Here is a 21,453-nt window from a genome sequence, read left to right as displayed (position 1 = left end):
TTTTATGGCACTGCCCGAAGCTTACCCAATACTGGGATCAAGATTTACGTGACATTGACTCTGCTTTCAACACTTTCATCCAGTGGTTCCCAGCTTACACCATATAGGGACTCCTCAATTCCCTGACTCACCCGTTGCTCTCTAATAGAGGGAGGCAAATGGCTAGGGCCCTAGAAGAAGCCCATAAGGTCAGACTCTCTCTGTGGGGCATAGACAGGATCCCAGACCATACCTTCTGGTTGCTTAAATTGTGGTTTATCCTGAGGATGGAGAAGTTATCCTTGTTGGTAGACTCTGGTCGCACCTCCTACTCCGACATGTGGGCAACCTTTATCCAAACCCTTTCCTTTGAGTTCTGGCAGTCGACATGCTTGGCCTATTTGCGAATACTTTGCCTGATCCCAGATCCAAGCCCAGCTGAGACTTAGACTATCTCTGAAGCTCCATATCTTTTACATCCACATCCTGACCTTGCACTATGTCAACATTATTGACCGCTCGGCTACTACATGGAAGGAGAATTGGGTGGGAGGGGGTTCTCTTCATTTTACTTATTTTGTTTCTATTTTAATTGCATGAACTACACTTCAAGCCCCAGGGTTGTAGTCAAAGCTGTGTTCTAGACCTTTCTGGATTCTTTTTCCTCAGACACGCCCTCTGAGTTGCTGTGTATTCACTAGAGTTGGCAGTACAAATAATAAATAGAATTGTTCCATAAACATGGAACCATGTCTACAGACCACTGGGAGCAAGATGCCTGAAGTTCGTAAAAGTGATATATATTTGGAAATGGGAGAGTTTTATGGAATCTATATAAACATAAAGTTAACTCTTCAGTTTACTTTACTCCCATTTTAAAATGTCTCCTTTACACACAGCAGGCATCTTGCTTCCAGCAACTAGTAGACACAATCCATATTTATACCTGAAAAATGCAGCCAATATTTTAAGTGGGAGAAATTTAAAATGCAGAAAAATGCTTTCATTAACATTTTGTTTTCTCCACTATAAATTTCTACCATTTTAAAAAAAAATGATTATATATTTGCATTATACATGTAATGATGACATATGGGAAAAGGTATGTCATGTGCCACAAGTACATATGACACAGGCTCCCAGTCACCCATTCACATACATCTCATTCATAAGCACACATGTTCATACATCCCCAAAGACTACACTCTCACTGACCCACATCGCAGCCCTGTCATAGTGCCCCTCGTCAAAGTATTTTGTTCAAACCACAGTATCTGTCTCTATGGACCTTGGGCTTAAAGTCAATAAAGCTGGGTGTGGGGGTAGGCGTGCCCACCGCCCAGGCTAGTACCAATTACTAGTAGTTGGTCTAACCTGAAGTGGACACAACTTTTCAGATTTGGCCAGTTTGTGATGGCAAACTTAGGAACTATGGAACAGAGTTATGCCCAATCTCTACAGGAAGAGGTCATATAGGGGGCATAGTGACTCCAAGGGTAGGTAGCCCGTTGGCTACTACCCTACACTCCCCTAACACCCCTAAATTCAGTATTTTGGGGAGCTTCTGGCACCAGAAAAGTGCATCCTGTCAACCAAAAGAAGAAGAAAGGCCAAAGAGTCATGAACGCAAGAACTGCAGAAAAAGCAACTGACTTGGTACCAGCGCTGCCGGCCTGTTTGCCTATTCTCGACAATCGTGCCAAAACTGCTGATCCACCAAAGCCTGGGAGGAATGCTACCACTTCTCCAAAGACACAGGAACTCCTGTGAGACAGCAAAGCTATTGCTCTGCATCTTTCAGGTACCAATGTCTGAGTTGTGATGCTCCAAGACCGCAAAAACCTGACACCAGGAAGCACCACTGCAGTGGACCAACTTGATCCCTAGAACCTTTAGACTCGAAGCCCACCTTTGGTCTCCCCGCTGTGGACTTCGGCACGCCTGCAGTCTCTGTTTTTCTCATTTCGGGCACCGCAGAAGGACGATAGGTCCAAGGAGGAACCAGACCGGCAATTCCGGTCTCTTTCTCTGCCAGGTGACCCAAGGAAGCTTTGTACAGCAAATAGCCTGTCAAAGAGAGAGGGAATCCCCCTCTCACCCATATAGCACCTTAGAGAGTGCTACACATAGCCAAAACAACACAACCACTATAATTTAGTTTATTTATTTAAATTGCACCTTAATCACATAACTCACTTGGTCCTGAGGAAAGCCTGTTTTAAATTAAAAAAGGCCAGGCTGAAACATGTAGACCGAACAGGACGCAGGAGGTCATAATCCATACTCCAACACGTCCGTCTGCCTTTTAAATAACCAACAGGGGCCCAGTAAATTAAAGTATTTTTTATTACCCTTGGGTACTGGGACCCGCTGTATGGTTTTATAATTTTCACTTTCTCACTCACTACACTGCACACTCAGCGAACATACCAGCTCCGCAGTAAACTGGCGTTGAAGCACACCCGGGACACATTCGGTGTCACTGTGGTGGGCCCGATGATGAAGCATGCCACCAACTAGGTTGGTGGGTGAGGGCTTTTTGAACAAACCAACTGGTTTGCCGACATACGTACTTCATTGAGTCTCCTTCTTTTCCCTAAACATAGCTAGTCCTTCTTTGATTTTGAGATGCAGGATCAATCTACCACAACCGCTTCTGGGGATAAAAATCTGACGACTAAGGACAACTATGCAACCCGTCGCCTGTGTTTACCTTGAACAAAGAGCAGATATAGAAGTCTTCAGGTGAACAGCTTTGAAGGAGACAGAGTATGCATACTGTGTGTTTTGTCACCGGAATCAAACTAATGTCTGCAGTTTGGACAAAACTTGAATACGGTTGTCATGATAAGAAATGGCGTTGAGGAGATTCAAAGTAATGAACTACCCTGAAATACATTCTCAGACCTAGTCGAAGTCTCCTCGATGTTGAATTGTCTTTCTCCCGACACTTGGAGATTCACAGTGAAAAGGTGACATCTTCCAGCTCTTTCCTACATCTTCACACTCACTGTTCGGAAAAAAGTCAAATTTTTATGAATTGGGAGTTTATGGTCATAGTGAGCCACATGAATCTTCCTTAGTCAGTGCCTACACTCCCACTAACCACTAGATGGCTAATAATGAATAATATGTGAATCTAAAAGACAATACAGGTTACAAACTAGATATATGTATCTACAACCTATAAATATATGTAGCAGACAATTGGCTATGACTCCCCCCCTAAGAACTATAAGTAGCATTGAAGAATATGTTCTCAAAGAGTTTAGACAATAAGTGTTCAAACAACAACAGCAGATTAAAGCATAGAGGAACCTGTGGACACCAAAATCGACTGAGCACTAACTAAATATACTTGGTTTCTCTGAGGACATGCCTTGCCACTCCCTTCTCAGGGCATGAGGACAATCCTGATTTATGATAATCAGTTTATTTCACAGGTAATTGAAATAAAAAGAGAAAGAAAATATTGAACCAGGTCAACCTCTAGCAGCAAGAGTGTCATAGCTACAAGTCTCCTTGATACAGATTGGAAGCCAAAAGGAAAGAAGATGGAGATAGAGGAAGTGCTGGTAATAAACCCTAAGGAGAACAGTAAGGTACACATTCAGAATATGGGACATGCACCACCTCAACACAGCAGCACCTTTGTGATCTATGGTGTGTTACCTTATGGATCCGATCATGTAGGGCTGTGCAAGCTGCACCACAATGGCGCCACTGCCCAGTTGGTGGCATGTGTACCCGGAGTCCCAGTCGTAGTTCTTGGTGTCTCCATTCAGTAAAGCGTTGCGGCTGCGGCTCACCCCTTCGATCACACTGGCGCAGTCCGCAATCGTTGCAACGTTCTCTTGAGGAACTGATTGGATGAAATAGAAATAAAATGCCATTACAAAGATGCATTTGAAGGATTTCCACCTAACAATAAATCCCAAATTTAGTCTAGGCTGAAGCAGAACATCACACATAAATGGAGACAATCCGCACCATTCTTGTAATTCTGTGTGAGTGGTTTTCAATATTCAGATGCATATTTCCAATTATTAGGAATAAAGAAATCACACTTACCGAATCTTACACCACACTATGGGTGTGCATGGACCTCTGTAAACCTGTACATAGGGATCTAGTAGCCACCAAAAACCCTTCCTACTCACTGCACCACAAACAAGAACTATGAGGTTGAGGTTATTTACCACAGGTGTAAATATAAATAACCTAGAGGGCGAAGAATACCTTCTACTCCAACAGAAATTTACTCCCACATGCAATCGGGCATGCGAGTGGTACTGAGCATGTTGGCCTAAACTCTTAGAAACTTCCTGCAAAATAAATCCAGCTCAGACTCACTGGTGCCAGGACATAAACTATACAAGACAAGTGAGACAAGTGAGACATATGTGGCAGGAAAGCTACAAGGATCCAGCGTTACCTCCAGGTCTCAGGAGAAGGGCCCTCTTCCCCTCAATGCACTCAGCAGGCTCACAGTAGTGCAGTCCGTGACCTACACAACCTAGGCGCAGATGGGTGCCACCCAAGAGGCAGCATTCACGGGCCTGGTGGCAGAGCACTGCACCCATGTGAATTATGAACCGGATTTGAAAGGGAGACTCTAGTCAAATAGAGAGTCGAGAGAGCAGCATGCGGATCACAGCCAAGATACTCTTGTTATGGATGCAATCACAGGCATAAGACATGAATCAGTGAATTGTTCTAATGGGGTTGGAATTGAAACACAATGCCCCTATTGGGAGGGAGGAGGGCGGAGTTGGACATGATGGACACCAATCATATAGAGGCCTGCATGGAACAAGAACCTAGATTATTAAAGGTGTAATTGTTAGAAATTAAAGATACAAGCTACCTTTACATGAAGATTATTTAGCAACATTACACACCAATTGAGGGGAGGGCAGATGAACTAAGGGCATCATCTGATTAGAGATGCCCTGCTCTCAATATCAATGCATGGTCTATGGAACCTGATCACACGGTATGCCTTGACTGGTGGCAGAGTAAAGTCACACAGCCTAAAAGGTAGTTTAACTAAAGTATGCTGTATCTATTAGTGGACTAATAACTGTTGAAATGAGCTTAAAATTCACCCAAACATTACATGAATGAGCACCAATTGTATGGGTTGCACAAGGTTTAAACGCAGCCAGGCAACCGTACAAGACCGCTTTGTGTGACTCATATGGGTAATGTTCTATGTTCTAGTCCTCTCTTCCCTGCTCACTTTCTACTACTTCCACATTACGTGGATAACTATGGCATGAAAAATGGAGAACGATGAAGATGAGTGTACAAAAACCTCCTACAACTCAAATTGTAAAATTTAATGCCTTATCTGGATAAACGGCTAAAAAATAAAATGTGTCTCCGGTGAATAGAAAACAGATTTATTTACTTATAAATAACGTAAAAAATATTTAAAACACTTAATTCTATCCAATTTTGTTGCTATGTTGATGTACATATGCAAATACTTTTTCATTTGGCATGAACAGACACAAAGACCGAATGCATTACATCTATACAACTTTGAATGCTTTGACCAAGTGTTCCTTAATTGTATGCAATATTTGCAACAACTGGCATCAGGGGAATACTTTTGAAGATACATAAATTAGATGAATGCCTTGTTTTCAGTCTTCAAGAGGCTTTAATCTAGGTGCGTTTCAGCACAAGAGCCATATTCGGTGACCAGTGAAGGTAGTGAAGCTTGTGAGAAGAAGGAACGACGAGCCCAATGACTAAAAGATGGGCCACAACTGATAAGACTGCAACAATACAGAGGGTGATGAGCCAGGCCGGCCATGGGCCAGTCCTTCGGCTATGAGGGCGATTCAAGATGTAGGTTTGTGCATCAGACTCGGAAGTTAAAGAGCGTCTACGGGGTCCCGGGACGAGAGTGCAGGGAGCAGCACAGTATCATAATAGTGATGACGAGCCATGGTGTGTTTCATCACCAGCCGTGGGCGATGAAATGGGCACACAATGCCTGGGCTGATTACATACATCAAGCTACTGCTGCTAGGGACTGGTTACTGGTGTGATATTGCAACTTTGAAGCTAATTACCGACTAATTAAAGTGATAATCTTTCTGCAATCTGAGCGCCTCTAGCCAATTTCAAAAGTTGAAGGGTGTATACTTTTACATCAACCCAGAGAACCAGGAGTAGCATGTATTTCAATGCACAAACCATGCCACGTTATGGTTTGCTTTGGACACTAGGAATGTCAGTGGTGAATCCTTCCTGGGCACTGCCATTTGGTAGATGGTAGGAGTGGGACTCAAATTTCTGTTGTTCAGGGTAAGGATGGAAGTTCCTAGACAGGGCTTGTCCTATCGACTGTCCTCGAGTACTGCTCCAGGAAGACTGCTGGCAGCCAGGTGCTGAGACCTCACACTTCATTGTGCCTTTGCTTTGGATGCTTCTGGATGCAGACAGCATCATTGCTACTTGCTGTGAGAACCATCGCCTAACACAAATGCTTTGTCTGAGATACAGCTAGAAAATTAAATTTGTAAGTGCTCCAACCCAAACCAGTTATTAAACTTTAGACGCTGCTTCTATATCCCTTGTCTGACAAATGTGTCTAAAAGCCAGACCCAAATCACCCCACTTTGCTTCAGTTCCAAGTTCTTCATGACCAAGCAAGGGTGTGTTGGAGAGGGACTGTTGTGTGACCTGGGCTGGCGTCCTCTTGCCAAAGGTGAGAAAACATCAGCTGAAGTCTGCTGGAGTAGAGGGTCTGCCTAGAGTCTAGGAGCCTGCCTGCTGAGCGAGGGAAGGAGTGTGACCGATTCTGCATGAGGAGAGACTGCGCAGTGTGAGAAGCCTAGAATGTTTCCCACTTCAGGGAATAGCCTGAGATGCAAGCAATTGCAAGGGATCGAAGCCCTAGGGGACCTTTTTAACCACATCAAGAATTCTGCAAAAATCAAGTGACGAGTGTGAGGTGCACCCCGCCATGACTGAGACAGGAGATTGCTTTCGCGACTATCAGGACGCGAACATCCGATATCCACGACCGAGATTTTACACAAGAGGACTATCTTGCCTCCAACCAGTTAACCGCCATTAGTGCGGCATACTTCACTTCATTTTTATCGTGAATCTCTATGTACCATACATCAGGTGTGCTTTTCTTAACCCCATGTTCAACATTGAACACACATAAGATACTTAAAGGTGGTTACTACGGCCTCATACCTTTCCAAATAGTTGTGATACTCTTTTAAAAGGTTTTATTCTATCAAAGAAAGCGATTGAAGACAACTCATCTATAAAGCTCTTTATACCCACCACTATATAGATAAAGATTTGTGTGGCTATTCCTGATGAAGGCGTGTTTCACGCCGAAACGAGCGTCGAAGATTTATTGTCCTACTGCCACTTACTTGCGTATCAACATTGTATTTTTAATCTAGTGAGACAGTATGTTTAGTATAGGGTCAATTTATTTTGACTGTTAATAAAAATTGTGTTTTTGCTTTATTTTATTAATGCAATGATATGATTACAATTCATCATTACATTTTTGGAATTTTATAGTTTGGTCGTTACACTGTTTTTAATTTTGTCACTTTTCAAATGAGGTATGTAATTTGAATTTTATTGCCTAGGAATTTATTTTTCATTGTGTATTACCCTGTCCTAGGAATTGTTATTCTTGATTAAACATGGGGTCCTTGTTACTCGCATAATAAATAAACGCCTGACCCAGATTCCCCTACTTTGCTTCTGTTCCAAGCTCTTCATGAACAAGCAAGGGAGTGTCGGAGAGGGATTGCTGTGTGACCTGGGCTGGTGTCCTCATGCCAAAGGTGAGAAAACATCAGCTGAAGTCTGCTGGAGTAGAGGGTCTACCTAGAGTCTAGGAGCCTGACTGCTGAGCGAGGGTAGGAGTGTGACTGGTTCTGCATGAGGAGAGACTGCCTAGTGTGAGAAGCCTAGAATGTTTCCCACTTCAGGGAATAGCCTGAGATGCAAGCAACTGCAAGGGATCGAAGCCCTAGGGGACCTTTTTAACCACATCAAGAATTCTGCAAAAACAAAGTGACAAGTGTGAGGTGCACCCTGCCATGACTGAGACTGGTAATGCCGCTGCCAACTTCAGAGTGCTCTGTCAACAACAAGATGGGCAATCTCATCGGCCCAGAAGCAGCAACTGACAAAGTCATCCAGAAGGCTGAGTTTGGCAATTAGGCCACGCCTGCCATTCAAGCATCCCGTCTGCACCTGGCCTTCGGAGGTTTTAGTCGCTGAATAGGACAGCTGCCTTGGGAGCCGTAGAGCGAAAATCTGCAAAGTCCTCAAATTTCCAGCAAGGCTAACACTATGGCTCAGAAGCTGCCACTGCATCTACGGCGCACCCACCCTGACTTATGTGGTAAGGCTGTTTCTAAATTGCATGTGATGTACGCTGAACTAAAAATACTACAAATATTAAACGTGTTATTTCTAGGCCCAAAGTGATATATTTGTTTGAATTTTTTGATGAGTATCCTGGAATAGGTCATTCAAGCTTGGAAAGCAACCATACCACAGTTTGGGGATCAGAGAGTTGGCAGACCCAAGGGTAATATGCATTTTTCACCAGCATGTCATTTACAAGAATAGTTTATATTTGTCTATGATGCAATTTAGCAAACATGGGTGGGTTTCACGGATGTAAATTAATTGCTAATACCTTGGAAAGTAGAACAAATTATTTTGATTTATCAAACTGGAAATTGGAAAGTCGGTATGTTTGTATCTAGTAAATGTATCTCCAGGATCGGGGAAAACTTGTGTATGAAATTTACAAACATAACATAACATTAAAGATTTGTTAGTGAGTAGGGGATCCATTAGCTAATAACCCAGACCCCAAGTATAGCAAAGCATGCCTTGCCAGTCATAGTATTGGTAAGCTATGTCAAGAGGGGGTAAAAGACTTCTGACTGGATACTGTAAGTCAACACATTGCATGAAAATATTAATGTTTATGGTTTAGAGTAACAAGAAATAATAAAACAAGATTTACCTGGGAAAAATGGGTTTGGTTAGAACCCACAGCAAGAATTCAATAAACTAACTAAGAATTCAAGTGCTTCAAAACACGAGTAATCTTTCTGTAGATATATGAAAATTTGAACTCCGCGCTCTCCTTATTCACTGAAAAAAACACCCCGAAACAAAAGGGTCTGAAGCATGGAATACTATTGCGAACCCAGGGAGCTATTGTTTTGTTCATAGGACCAATTCTAAAACCACATAAATATATTACATAGCCACAGTGAGGATTACAGAATTAGATGACTTAGAATGTCTTATAAACAGGCGTATATATATTATGACTTTTGCGCTAACAATAATAACTCTCCTCATTCCGATTCACACTCTTTTTGAACTGATTGTACATTACGAAATATGTATGATGTTAAATCGCATGACTTTACCACAGTCTTTACTACGCAATGCCTTTAAAATGCAAAGCCATTACAAATCAAAGCCTCTATCACAAAAATGCCTTTACAACACAAGGTATGCATATTTAAGATAAGATATATATATATATATATTTATTTTTTAGAAAACATTTTTGTCGCTCTGACCCAAGCCACTTTGAAACGGCGGTCTGCGGTGGGGTACAAAGCCCCTATAAAGCCCCTATAAATCCAGGCAAAGCGTTGTTACTTCCTCCAGTACAACAACACACCGCAGCCGAAAACTTTCATGCAGAACTACTCAAAATGTAGCTCCTTTTCGGAAAGAGTTGCGGAGATTCGTCAAACGGGGGAAAGTTCTCTTAAAATCAGAGTTATCTGATTGGCGTCAAGACCCACCACCCTTTACTTTTAGAAATGGCCCTGAGGATGGGGTTGCTAGGGCCTAACAAGGCTCAAGAAGGTGGCCATGCGGACCTCCTCCCTTTATTTAAATAGGGGGCCCCTGGGGATGGGGATCCTGGGGCCGATAACCGCTCGGGGTGTGGGGCCACGCGGCCTCCTACTGCCTACATTTTTAGAACTGTCCAGGGAAAATGGGTCCTCATGGCCTAAGAAGGCTCATGGAGGGGGAGTACGCGGCCACCCTCCCTTTTATTTACATGAGAGTCCCCGGGAGGGGGACGTGCGGCCCGCCCTCTATCAACATATATGTGTGGTACTGACATTAGGGTCCCTAGGGCCTAAAGAGGTTGGGGGAGGGACGGGCTGTGCAAACCCTCTGCTCTTAGCTAGTATGTATAGCCCTAAGGGATGGAGGGTCCCTCAAGGCCTTGCATAGTGAGAGGTTTGCTGCCTTTACGGGAGTGGGCAACAGGGCATGGTGACAGTGTGGGCTTGGTTGCATGTGAGGGGTTGACCGCAGGGCATGACCACAGATATGGCTTAAGGATGTGCACAGCATGGGGTTGGCTGCATGTGGGGAGCTGGCAGCAGCTAGGCCATGCAGCTGACCCCCCGCCACGCACAATCAAAGGCCATGCACAGCAGGGGGTTGCATTTACGTCTGGTAATTAAATATTACTTTAGCATAGAAATTCACTGAAAAAAACAAAGGTTAAAGCAGCGTTATAGTTAGGTATGATAAGATTTTTTTTGTTAAACCTTAGAAATCCATAGAAAAAACAAAACTAAATATGATGTGCGCCCCCGCAATGCAGTACTTATGACCTGCCATATTACATCACTCATGACAGGATCTATGACATCACTGATTACATTTCAAATGACATCACTGGTGAGATCATTCAAACTTCTTTTGTACACACTGCTCTGTAAACAGATACAGTATTAGAGCTCTGAATGTAAGTACAAAATAGCTCAGAAGAATATACGGCATCATTAATGCCATCACAGAAACAACTCCCTTCGGTGTGGAAAGCATGGATTATGCGCCACATTGACCCTATGCTATATACTTCACGGGTAGCATATTTAACATTAACAATCAACCATAAGTATATGGGAAACCCTCACTGCATATGGTATTCAATATGCATACAGTTGTTCAGAGAAAGCGAAGTTCCTAAAAATACTGAACGTCTGTTCCAAAAGGAATGCCCTACTACGGACAGCTTTTATCTGTATCAAACCCCTGACAGTCGCCAAACCTACATTGAGAAGTGAAGTTGATATGAGTAGAGAAGTGGGTACTGTAAACAGTATTCATTGTATGTAGAGGGTTTACCCTGCACCAGACTGTTTGCAGAGAGTGAAACTTTCAGGAGAAATACACAACATAGCATCAAATCGTATCTGCTAAGAACTGTCTCCACTCTATGCAGTACCTGACAAAAAAGGCGCTATTCGCTTAAAATAAGCAACGCCTGAAGGTGCCAAAGATTATACTACCTGCTGCCTTCATACTGTGGTGAAAACTTAACAAAGAGCCTATCTTCTGAAGCAAAACAAGCATATGTGCATAACTTAATACCTGGTGGACACAGCCTTCCTAGTTAAGTAGAAATTGTAATGCTGAAACGGTTCGGTCTAATAACTCATGGTTGCTCACAATATTTAGCATGTAGTACATAGAATCTTTGCCATGCTGGATACTTTTTCTGTTGTATCAAAAATACTTGTGAGGAACATAGTGAACACAAATCGTCAGCTCTCACCTACACACACAGTAACTCTCCAATACTAAGATTTATGACGTGTTCAATACCTCTACAAACCAATGATGCGTTTTGTAAACACTTACACCCAATAGCTAGACCCAGGCTGTTCAAAATTAGGTAGAAAAGTACTATGTTCGTTACCCGCCACCATGTAAACAACACAAACTAGCAGTGCATGGAGGGTTCGCACGTTGGCTTAGCTCTGCTAACTATAACTGGTGACTTTCTGTGGTTTTTTTAGCTCCACCTGTTAATGTTGTCAGTGCAGATTCACCTAACTATAACGTTACTTTAACCCCTTCAGCGCGGATGACAAAGCCAGCTCGTCATGGACGCTACCTGCGCTACGCGCATGACGAGCTGGCTTTGTCACGTAACGCGTTTTTGTTTTTTTAAATCCAGCGCGCAGCGGGAAAACCCGCTAGCGTGCATGCGGTTAACCATTGTTTTTTTCAGGGAATATAAAGAAGTATATATACACACTAAAAGCTTTGTGTTGTCAAGACATTGCATGCTAAAGATTCAGTGGTAAGGGCATTGCTTTGTAAAAACATGGCTGTAAAGGCGGTCGCCTAGTATACATAACCAATCATTATAAACTCCACTTGCTGTGTGTCTCCTGCTTTCAGGGATCAGGATAGGGATCCATGCAACCACAAATAACCCTTGCAGATAAGAGCATCTCTCATGAAGGTAGTCTGGCTTATAACACTCAGCCAACTCATGACAGGGAACAGTGAGAGAGATCTTCCCTTTTTTCCTTTTATTCGCTATGAGAAGCAAACACCACCTGGTGCTAAAGAAATCTTTCCAAGAGCAACCCTCATTTTCGGGTGTCAAGGCAGGCCAGAAAACCAACAGTAAGATGCAGGTAACCACGGGGCTTCAGAACGGTGACAGAACGAGAGATTAAGCCGTGGATCAAGGTCTTCAGAACAAATTTACACAGAGGAGTGAAAAGAAAACGGAATTGTTGGGTGCCCATACGCCTTTGTGTGATTCTGTAAACTGCACCTGTTCCAAATCATCACCGTATCCCAGATTAGTGTTGTTTAGTTGGCGGAGTCTCTCTTATCATTGAATCCTGTGTAGCTCTTGGTCACCTATGTTCCTTGTTTCACCAAACTGGTCTCTGGAGGTTCTCTTTCCTCAAGGCTTTTCCAGTTGCCCAGACAAACATATCGGACAGGTGATCAGACAGGCACACCTATCCTGGGATAGCTTGGGGAAACTGATCTTTGCTGTCTAGAACCAATGTAGGCTATTTCTGCTGTCTAAGGCAGGTGTGGGGTGCTTTGCTGTCTGCACTAAGCTAGATCTCAGGCAGCAGAGCAAAGCGCAGATCTGCAAAAGGTGAGGGATAGCTGTGCTATCTGCGCTGAGTGAGGCAGAACATGTGGGCTCCTGTACCCGGACAAGCGAATCAAGTCCTTACCCAGATGCTGGTGTGTCCTCAGAACTCTGCCAATGAGGAATGCAGACTGGTCTAGCATCTTCCTATAACTAATCCATACATTTACAAGAAGGCCAAGACATGCATCCTTGTTCCCTTTTGCTATCGATAGATTTATCCGTGGAGCCTGAGTTTAAAGGTGCCTGAGCTAGGGGATGCCAGTCACTCAGAACGGTGTAGAAGTCTGCCCGATTAATTCCAGGGTTTCTGCCTACCAGCCGATACTAGTCATAATATATATATAACTTTGTTATTTCTCACAACAGTTTCCATATTTTGGTTTTCAGCATTTTTTTTTATCAGGTGTACGTGGGGATGATTAGTAAAGGAGCTTTTTCCAGGGCTCGTTCAGGCGGTACAAGGAAGTGTGCTTTGAAAGCTCAGTAAGCATTATCCAAGCGCAGGCTGGTTCTTGAGACTCTAATTGTATCAAATAGAAACAGTCTGCTGCCCCTCCTCTTCCCCTCCAGAGGGCGCTGGCCACCACCCAGTTTAAAGCTTCATTATCATCCTTCATACCAACTTGATACATTTATTAAAAACACCATCTGGCAGGGACTCTGCGCCGAGCTGGGTCTTCTGTCTTCCAGCTCTCTTCCCTTTCCCCCAGTGGAGATGAAGCTTCAATTTGTGTCATTTTGTTTGCAAAAACGGTGCCAGAATCAACAGTGTCTCGTTTTCACCCATCGTGAGTAAATTTTCTGTTCCGGTGAACTGTCCAAATATTACAGTAGTGACTGAACAGAGAAGCAGTATAAAGAAATGGCATCTGAGGACTGACAGGGAACAGACTTCGCCCCAAAGATGAAATATTACAGAATAGCGGTGTATTCCTGAAAGCTGGGGAGAGTTAAGCAGACATCTCATTTGCCAAACGCATGCCTATGGGTTGGATTGCTTGCCAAGAGCAAAGCACACAGGGCACGCAAGAGTAGGAACACGCAAACATCATCCTGTTTGGATGAAGAATTAGAACTTTCTTTCACTAACATGAAAGCAATGGTTGCCACCATGTGTGTTGCTGACCTGTGAGGCTAAAAGTTACAAAAGATTGAATATCTCTTATCTGAAAGAGACACGTTAGTGATAGATTCCTCACCTTAGTTCTTCTTTTTTCCGCGCCAGCAGCGCAGATCCGGAAAAAGTGGTACCGTAGTCACTTTTTGACTAAACTTTTTTGATCTTCTGATCATCCTTTTTCGAAATCTTCGACTCCGAACGGTGCCGGTAGGGATGCCAGGTTTCAAGCCCTGTGAGGATTCCGACCGACTGATGTCGGTCACCGACCCTCACCGTCGGTGTCTCCACTGCCTCGGCGTCGATCACGACGACAAGACCTGCTCCGACTGTCGGGCTCTGACTTCGAAGGCTAGGCGGGAGCGGTCCCGTAAGCGGCTCGAACTCCGGCAGTCGGCCCTGCGCCGAGAACGGTCCCGGTCCGGACGGAGGTCGAGGGACCGGTCGCGGGAGAGGAGCCATCGGAGCTCCGGGAGTTGACATCACTCCTCCGGGTCGAAGTCGTCAGGTAAGCACAAGAAGTTGAAGAGACGTCATCGCTCTTCCGACTCCCCCCCGACGCTCGCGCAACGCGGCCGGGGGTTCTGGTGACACCGCCCACGTGGCTCCGTCGGAGTCGCAGGCGCCGCGTCCGGCCTCATACCCTCCGATCCCTGGGCCTAAAGCGGCGCCGGAGGAGATCGAGCGGTTCCTCATGGCCATGAGGTCCCTCTCTCCTCCGACAGGCTCCGCGGCGCCTTCGGGCCCAGCAGACCCGTCTGGGGGGCCTAGCGGGTCGGGGGCTTCTGTCCCGATGCCGTCGGGTGCTTCGGCTCCGACGCCGCCGGCGCCTTCGGGCCCGGCGCCGGAGGGCCCCGCTGGATCCGGTTCCGGATCGCAGCCGGTGGATTTAACGACCGACCCCTCAGGTGTCACACCCGGCGCCGTTCTCGGGCGGCGCTGTCCCCGATGCCTCCCTCGACCCGGTTCCGGCGCCGGAGCGGCGCCGCTTCAGACGCCGTTCGGAGAGTTTACTTTCCAATGAACCGGCCCCATCATTTTCTAACCCCGAGTACCAGGAGATGGGTGATGAGGAGTATTGGGAGGGGTCTGAGGACCCTCTGACACGTGAGTGTCAGTCCCAGGAGGACTGGACAGGTGACCTTGGGGACGCCAGTGGTCTGGACACTTCGCCAGACACTGGCTTTGTCTCACCTCCTACCGTGGCTACGGAGGAGGGGGCAACCTATAGTGTGGTGTTGATGAGGGCGGCCAAGGCCTTGGGCCTTGAGCTCCCCATCGCGGCCGTGAGGACTAACCTCCTCACTGAGGTCCTTAAGCCGCAGTCATGCTCAGCCGAGCCTCTGCTGCTGTTTAACGAGGCCTTGACCGACGTTCTTTTGGGCACTTGGTCCAAGCCCGCTACAGGTTCGCCTGTAGATAGGAACGTGGCCAGACGCCACCGCCTGGCCCCGGGCGACCCTTGTTTCCTGTACACCCACCCCATCCCTGAGAACCTGGTGATCCAGGCCTCCAATTCCCAGACCGCATTCCCGTCGGCACCGCCGGACAGGGAATCCAAGAGGTACGAGCAATACGGCAAGAAGGTATTCTCCTCCCTGAGTCTGGGACACCGCGTGCCTCTTGGGCCGTTACACCCACTCTCTGTGGGACACGGTCGCGGACGTGCTGCCAGAATGCCCGTTGGAGGTACGGGCTAAACTCGGCCAGGCCCTTGTGGAAGGCCGAGATGCGGCACGTTATTCGATCCGGTGTGGACTGGATACCACTGACTCTCTGGGCAGAGCGATGGCAATGACGGTGGCGATTCGTCGCCACGCCTGGTTGAGGTCCGCCAACTTCTCGGCTGATGTCCAGAATACACTCATGGACATGCCGTTTGATGGCCGTCGCCTTTTTGGCGACAAGGCAGACCATGCGTTTGAGCGCTTTAAGGACTCCAGGGCTACGGCCAAGTCCTTGGGCCTCTCGGCCCCGCACCAGCAATCGGACGCCTTTCACTCCTTTCGTGGCCACGGAAGGGGTGTACCCACATGTGCTGCCAGCCACGCTCCACAGTGTAATACCCAACGCGGTGGCGGCCATGGGAACCGCCGTGGTGGCGGTCGGGGACAACGGCGAGGTCAGTCCACACCTTCCCCCGCAGCATCCGCCTCAAAACCCTCCTAGTCCGTGCTTTCAGGCCCATGTGACGCCAGTCGGGGGCAGGGTTCGCCATCACCTCCTCCACTGGCGCACTGTCATGTCGGACAGGTGGGTGCTGCAAATCGTCCGAAGGGGCTACTCCCTCCCCTTCGAGGCGACCCCTCCAGCAATGCCACCACAGTACCACCGAGTATCGCGGGATCATTTGCGGCTTCTGCAGGAGGAAGTTACGGCCCTCTTGGCCAAGGGGGCCATCGAGCGCGTTCCTGAGCCAGAAGTAGGGTGTGGTTGCTACTCCCACTACTTTCTGGTACCCAAGAAGGGCAAAGGGGGCCTACGCCCTATCTTGGACCTACGGAACGTCAACGGCTTCCTCCGGAAGGAGAAGTTCAAAATGCTAACACTGGCTCAGGTCTTAGCTGCCCTGAACCCAGGAGACTGGATGGTAGCGTTGGACTTGCAGGACGCTTATTTCCACATCCCCGTCCTACCGGCCCACCGGCGCTACCTGCGGTTCACGGTTGGCCACGAGCACTTTCAGTATACCGTGCTCCCCTTCGGCCTTACCAGCGCCCCACGGGTGTTCACAAAGGTGATGGCGGTGGTCGCAGCTCATCTGCGCAGGTTAGGGGTTTCAGTCTTTCCCTACCTCGACGACTGGTTGTTGAAGGCGGGCTGGTCCCAAACAGTCGTCAGCCACCTCCAGACAACGGCAGACCTCCTGCACCAGCTGGGGTTCTCCCTCAATGTGCCGAAGTCACACCTGTGCCCCTCTCAGAAGCTCCTCTTCATCGGAGCAGTTCTGGACTCAGCGCAGTTTCGGGTTTATCCCCCCGAACAGGGGGTCGGGATATTCAGGCTCTGATTCCACTCTTTCAGCCTTTATCCCGGGTCTCGGTCAGGTTGACGCTGCGGCTTCTGGGGCTGATGGCCTCCTACATCCTACTGGTGCATCACGCCAGGTGGCGGATGCGGGCTCTGCAGTGGGACCTGAATTTTCAGTGGGCCCAGAATCAGGGCAACCTGTCCGACCACGTCCTGATCCCGGAGGGCACTGCGAGACAACTGCAGTGGTGGCTCACGGACCGCGATTGGGTCAGCGGCAGATCCCTCTCCCTTCCCCAACCGGAGCACGTAGTTGTGACGGATGCGTCCCTTCAGGGCTGGGGAGGCCACATGGGAGAGGCGGAGATCAGAGGCATCCGGTCTCCACATCAACCTGTTGGAGTTACGGGCGATTCGTCTAGCACTGAAAGCATTCTTCCCCTCTGTCCGGGGGAGTGTAGTGCAGGTGTTCACGGACAACACCACCGCCATGTGGTACTGCAACAAACAGGGCGGGGTGGGGTCGTGGACCCTTTGCCAGGAGGCTCTGCGCCTCTGGCAGTGGCTGGAACGCCAGGGCGTGACCCTGGTGGCTCAACACCTGGCAGGTTCTCTGAACGCCAGGGCGGACGAGCTAGGCCATCGGTGCTTGATGGATCACGAATGGCGTCTTGACTCGGACGTGGCGCAAGGCCTCTTTCAGCGATGGGGAGAGCCTTGGTTAGATCTATTCACCACCGAAGAGAACGCGCAATGTCATCAGTTCTGTGCGTTGGAATTTCCAAGGCGGCACTCGCTCGGAGACGCTTTTCGTCGCGAGTGGAGTTGCGGTCTATTGTACGCCTTTCCGCCTATACCACTTCTGCCCAGAGTGCTGAAGAAGATCAAGCGCGACCGGGCACAAGTCATCCTTGTGGCTCCGGACTGGGCACGAAGGTACTAGTATCCAGAGCTACTCAGTATGTCAGTCGATCCCCCGGTTCGTCTGCCTCTTCAGGAGGACCTTCTGTCGCAGCAGCAGGGGACGGTCCTCCACCCGAACCTGTCTAGTCTCCACCTCCATGCTTGGAGATTGAGCGGCGACAGTTGAGGCCATTTGACTTGCCTCCTGAAGTCTGTAACGTCATTCTGGCAGCCAGGCGTCCCTCCACGAAGTCGGTATACGCCTGCAGGTGGAACAGATTTGTGGCATGGTGCACAGCAAAGGCTGTGGATCCTCTTGCTGCCCCTCTCTCTGAGGTTCTGGTCTTCCTTCTTTCTCTTGCCCAGCAGGGCTCTGCTCTGGGCACTATCAAGGGCTACCTTTCTGCCCTTTCAGCCTTTCTAAGGCTGCCTGATCAACATTCTTTGTTCAAGTCGCCTATTGTAAATCGTTTTCTTAAAGGCATCTCACACACGTTCCCTCCTGTTCCGTTTGTGATGCCTCAGTGGGACTTGAACCTTGTTCTTACGTTTCTGATGTGCGCTCCTTTTGAGCCACTTCACAACTGTCCTCTCCGCCTTCTTACTTTGAAGACTGCTTTCCTGGTTGCCATCACCTCTGCCAGGAGAGTGAGTGAGCTCCAGGCCCTTTCTTGTACTCCTCCTTTCCTTTCTGTCCATCCGGACAAGGTTGTGTTGCGTACTAAGCCATCTTTCCTGCCCAAGGTCGTCACAGCCTTCCACATCGGGCAGTCTATCACCTTGCCTACCTTCTTTCCACCACCGCATCCCTCTAAAGAGGAAGAGCGGCTCCACCGTCTGGACCCAAAACGTGCGCTCTCATTCTATTTGGATCGCACACGCCAGTTCCGGGTGGATGACCAACTCTTTGTTGGTTACGTGGGCGCTAAGAAGGGGAAAGCGGTGCACAAGAGGAACATCTCCCGGTGGATCATCTTGTGTATCCAGGCATGTTACTCCTTGGCTAAAAAGGAGCCCCCTGTTGGATTGCGGGCTCATTCCACCCGAGCCACGGCGACTACAACTGCCCTGGGCAGGGGAGTGCCCTTACAGGATATCTGTCAGGCAGCTACGTGGGCCTCGCTGCACACGTTTGCAAGACACTACTGCCTCGACAGCCAAGTTCGGAGGGATGGCTTCTTTGGCCGTTCTGTCCTCCAGGACTTTCTGGTGTGATTATTGGTTCGCAGACCCACCACCAGGGTTGGTATTGCTGGGGTATCTATTCTAAGGTAAGGAATCTATCACTAACGTGTCTCTTTCAGATGCACAAGTTACTACTTGTGTAACGATATATCTGTAAGAGACATTAGTTAGTGATAGATTCCTTACCGACCCACCCATCCTCCCCGTTCTGCGAACCAATATCTAGGGTTAGGGTTATCCCCTTTCAGGGCCCTAATTTCAATGGCACCAGTGTTGGTTTTTAACATGGCTCAGCGCTTCTGGCGCGGAAAAGCTGTGTCTAAGAACTGACGTCAGCACGTGGAGGCGGCGTCTAAGTACTCCGACGACGTCATCACGGCGCCCACGACGATGGACGCGGAGCCGCAGACGACGCCTACCGACGCGCAAGGGTACTGCTACGTGAAAAATTTCCGGATCTAGTCTGACGCCTGGGGATATTCTAAGGTAAGGAATCTATCACTAACTAATGTCTCTTACAGATATATCGTTACACAAGTAGTAACTTGTGCTTCAGGCCTCCCTACCTCAATACACAAAATCCTGTCTGGGGTGGTGCTAGCACCTCCAAAGGCAGGAAACCCTTTGTCCAGGCCTCCCTCGCTGGAAGGACTCCCAGCAGCAGGAGGTCAGACTTGTGTCTGTGGTGGCAGCATCCATTTTGTGATGCTGAGGCTCGAGTTAACTTGAGTGATGTGTACTTGTAAGACCTACCCCGTAGCCATAGTAACCCAGGGGGATAAAGGCCAGTAAAATCCAATCAGAGTAGGAGGGATACCCTGTTTAGTAGAAGAGATGATCATTGGGACCGATTACGTGTGTTTTTCAGACCTCCTGACCAGGGCCATCGAGGAAAAAGTACACATCACTCTGGGATCTTTATAGAGCAGAACGGTCACCAAAAATGTGGTTTCCTGGAGCATGCGTGAATGAACAACAACATGAATATTTACAGATTTAGCAAATCAGTATATCTCTGCGGAAACAAAGATAATTTGAACCAATCCTGGAGTGAAATTGCCCTGCATACACGTTAAAGGGTAAGGCCTTCTGATGCTTTGCCACTAGTACAGAAAAAAGCCACCCTCCTGCAAGAGGTGAGCGGGCTACAGAGATTTGTGTGTTGAGAAAAGCTTAATATATTGTCCAAACAAACGGCCTTTCTTTAATATACTGTCGGGGGAGCCACAGACGCAGGTGCACAAAATCCACTAACAGATCGGTGAGAGGAGCAGGAAGTGGGTGTCACATGCTCCTGTGACTACTTAGGGACACTGTTGATTCCAATTAATGTTCGGTGGTAGGACAAGCAGGCACTGTTGGAAAAGTCATGCGGGGACCATGCAAGCTTTCACTTGGTGTGCGTGGATCAACAACTCAAAGATTCTCTTTAATAATAATAATAAACTGAGTTTATAAAGCGCCTGGCTGGTTACACTAGGCTAGTGTGTCCCCGCGCTATAGTACAGGCCTATCAAAACCCACCATTGCCAGCATTTCAACCCAACCCTAGTTCCCAACCCTAGTTCCCAACCCCGGCCTACCTTCTGGGAAACAAGTAAGTTCTCGATATTTGCGGAATGCCAGCTCCGAGGTTTCCAATCGGAGCCTCAAAGGTAGTCTGTTCCATTGTTGTGCTGCCAGAAAGCTAAACGAACGCCCTTCCATTCTCGCTCTTCTGATCTTAGGAACCTTTACCAATCCTGCCCCGCTAGATCTAAGTTGCTGGGTCGGGTTGATTAGGGTTAGAAGGTTTAGAAGATAATTGGGCCCTTTCCCCTGTGTAATCCGATGACTAACACAAAGGGCTTTAAACAGCACCCGTTCCCTAATCGGCAGCCAATGTAGCGTCTCCAGAGCCTTCTTAGAAAAAGATCTCTTAGGCAGAATCAGCACCAAGCGTGCCACCGCATTCTGTATCCACGGAAGCCTCTGGATACACCTAACGTTTGCTCCCAGATAATAAACCGTGTAATCCACAAACGTGGCCTTTGTTATAAAAGTTCCTCGAGGATGGATAAATCATGCACCCGCCCCAGGCCAGAGGGAGGTGCCCCAGCCACCATGATCTCCATGTAAGACAGTTCTCACACATTCACCAGTCAACAGCCTTCAAGCATGGATAGATCCTGTGTGGGAGGATGGGAGAATAAATGGAGTCTCCTCTGTATACTAGAAGAGGTGACCCTTGACCCAGTCACTCCACTCACCGCACGGCCCCTGTGTGCCCTGATCCCACCTCTGCTGTCTGCTCTTGGACTCTCTGCCTGCTGCCTATCCTTGG

At 47.7% G+C, this 21,453-nt stretch overlaps 1 protein-coding gene across 2 annotated transcripts in view; it reads right to left on the bottom strand.

The window, feature by feature from the left end:
- The window catches only part of BTBD9 (BTB domain containing 9), a 751,707-nt gene that overhangs the window by 288,719 nt on the left and 441,535 nt on the right, over positions 1-21,453 (bottom strand). For both annotated transcript variants that reach the window (XM_078647358.1, XM_078647359.1), the window contains one exon: positions 3,652-3,841. In XM_078647358.1, the coding sequence (XP_078503484.1) occupies positions 3,652-3,841 (190 nt within the window). The remainder of the gene's footprint in view (positions 1-3,651; positions 3,842-21,453) is intronic.

This window comes from Lissotriton helveticus, chromosome 6 (assembly GCF_964261635.1).
Source record: "Lissotriton helveticus chromosome 6, aLisHel1.1, whole genome shotgun sequence".
Classification (NCBI taxonomy): Eukaryota; Metazoa; Chordata; class Amphibia; order Caudata; family Salamandridae; genus Lissotriton; species Lissotriton helveticus.
The sequence above is the reverse complement of the archived record's forward strand: the minus strand, read 5'-3'. Positions and strand labels throughout refer to the sequence as shown.